The sequence below is a fragment of the Lipotes vexillifer genome, unplaced genomic scaffold, assembly GCF_000442215.2.
Source record: "Lipotes vexillifer unplaced genomic scaffold, Lipotes_vexillifer_v1.1 scaffold178, whole genome shotgun sequence".
NCBI lineage: Eukaryota > Metazoa > Chordata > Mammalia > Artiodactyla > Lipotidae > Lipotes > Lipotes vexillifer.
The window spans coordinates 4,882,085-4,884,537 of NW_006775603.1; the positions used below are offsets into that span (position 1 = coordinate 4,882,085).

At 35.4% G+C, this 2,453-nt stretch overlaps 1 protein-coding gene across 1 annotated transcript in view; it reads right to left on the reverse strand.

Annotated features, from left to right (window-relative positions):
* HPGDS (hematopoietic prostaglandin D synthase) overlaps window positions 1-1,183 on the reverse strand; it is a 29,566-nt gene extending 28,383 nt beyond the window's left edge. The window contains exon 1 of the mRNA XM_007450025.1: window positions 1,051-1,183. Within this exon, the coding sequence (XP_007450087.1) occupies window positions 1,051-1,183 (133 nt within the window). The remainder of the gene's footprint in view (window positions 1-1,050) is intronic.
* Between the last annotated feature and the right edge of the window lie 1,270 nt (window positions 1,184-2,453).

Genomic DNA, 2,453 nt, shown 5'->3' on the forward strand with positions numbered 1-2,453 from the left:
AAAAAAAAAAAAAAAATATATATATATATATATATATATATATATATATATATATATATAAATTTTAGACACTTAATATTTAGTATTTCCAGGGAACATGGCAAGCATCTAGAGGATGACTTACAACTTAACTGAAAACCACACCCTTTTGTTTGTTTAATAATATTTCTAATTCTTCCTCACTGTCTTGAGTGCTAAGTAGCATGTTTTCATTGTGTCACCCGCCCAATTTGTAAATTTGCTCTTTCCTCTGATCAGACAGACCCCAGTTTTGTTCACGTACCCACCCCTCTCTCATATGGTCACAAAGCCTCATGAAAACTGCTTCCATCCCCTACTTAGATGATTCTAAGGTTCCTCCCACTCCCTTTGCCAATGATTGGTTCAGAAATGGACACGTGACCCAATCTGAGCCAGTGAAACATGAGAGGTTTGCTGAGGTCTCCTGGAAAGTTTTTCCTCATTCTTCTGGGAACACTTAAGGAAGCAGCGCTTTCTCCTCTAGCCTCTCAAAATTGCTTTTCAACGCTGCGAGGCTGGAATTGCAGCAAACATATTGCTACCAGCTTCATGATTTAGCCAACACACTGAGGAGGAAAAATGGATAAAGCCATCCTTTGAAACCTGGCCTACTTCTGGATTTTCAGTTATGTGTTACAATTCATTTCCTTGTTATTTAAGCCATCTGAGTTTTGTTTTCTGTTACAGCAGCTTATCTTATCTATCATCCAAATATTATTGATATCTGAGCAAGCCCAGGCTAGTCCAACGGTCAAAAGTTGGACTTCAGTATTTCCTCCATTCCAGCTCTTCTGATAAAGCTTCATGTTGTGTTATTTTTATATGCCCCCTCTGTCAGGTTTGTGTTTTCACCTCAATAGGAAATTTTCTGGGTCACAGAGCATTTATTTAACTTGCCTGAACTGCTGCTTCTCAGAGTAAAGCTACATGAGATTTAAAAACCTATTTTCCTTTCCCTGAGGAAAGACAAAAGGTTCTGGAAACATTTTCTCTACATACATTTCCACGAACTACATTTGTGCTACTTACTTGACTTGATTTCAGGCCAATCAGATTGTTCTATTCTGTGGTCTTCATACTTTATGTCCAAATATGCAAATATATAACGAATAATTTCTGCTCTCCCCCTCATATTAAAATAAGTGAGTTTGTAGTTTGGCATGGTGCGATTCTGGAAGGAGAAAAATAGAGGAATTATTTTAACAGCCCTCTAGAGATGTTTCAACATTTTTCTTGGAGGAATTTTTGAAAACTTTTTGGCATCTTCTGAGATAACCAGAGATATTAGAAGATATTTCAAAACCAGAATTATAAATCACTACCCCAATAACATATGGAGAAAACTTGATAGAAATAAAATCTTGACCATCTTTAAGAACTAGATGGAATATTCCAGTGAAATAATCAAATTCAAGTTTTATTTGTAAAAAGACATATGAGTAATAGGGTATCTACATACCAAACTTCAGAGAATGGAGTCAAAAACTTTGCATTTTAAGAATTTTTTGTCCTGCCTTTAGACACATAATGAATGGTGTCGACATTTGGTTTGTTGTTTGCTTTGGTGACACAGCTGAGTTTGTGAGGGCAGCTCGGCAAGGATTGCAAGAGCAGGGTACACACACAAGGCATGTAAAACCAGCCATGTCAACCTGTCATCTCCTCTCTTCCCTCCCCTGTTGCTTTTCCCTCAGGGAAACAAGAAGACTTGAGGAAATATTTCTCTCTTCTTTTGCTGAATCCATGCTGCTGGGTTTTATTGGGTTGCTTACACATACAAACATACCCCATCTTGGGGACCTCTGCTGGGATGGGACAATGGTGAGACAATGGTGGGCATACTTGTTTATTCTCTCTGTTAGAGGAGTGAGGAAGAAAGAAAGCAAACATTTCTTACATTTTAGAAAGTTTGCTAAAACTGGCTATATTGGTTAGATGGAGGTCATTATAATTTTGTGAGTTTGTGATTTGTACTATTTCATTTCTATTGTTTATAAGCTTTATAGTTAATGATTTTAAGCACTAATAGTAGAATGTATTGTAATCTTATAATGATTAGGCAACTGAGAAAGAAACATTTTCATTTGAAGTTCAGTTCTTCCACTTAGTTTCTGTGTATCTCTGGGCTAGTCAACAAAATCTCTCTGAACTTCAAAGTCCACTTTTTATAAATAGAGGTACTAATATGGATTTGGGGTTTTAATGAGGTAACACATGTGAAGCATTTAGCACAATGCTAAACAATTATTAGCTGTTAATAACTTTGAATTCATTCTATAGTCAAGAATAAACACCACGATTACATCACACTAAAAATTAATAATTATAGTAATTCAATAAAAATCATAAATAACACTTATTTAAAGAGGTGAGATTAAATACTTTATTCTCTACTAAGGAAGTCTTTCAGAGATATTAACAGAATATTAGAT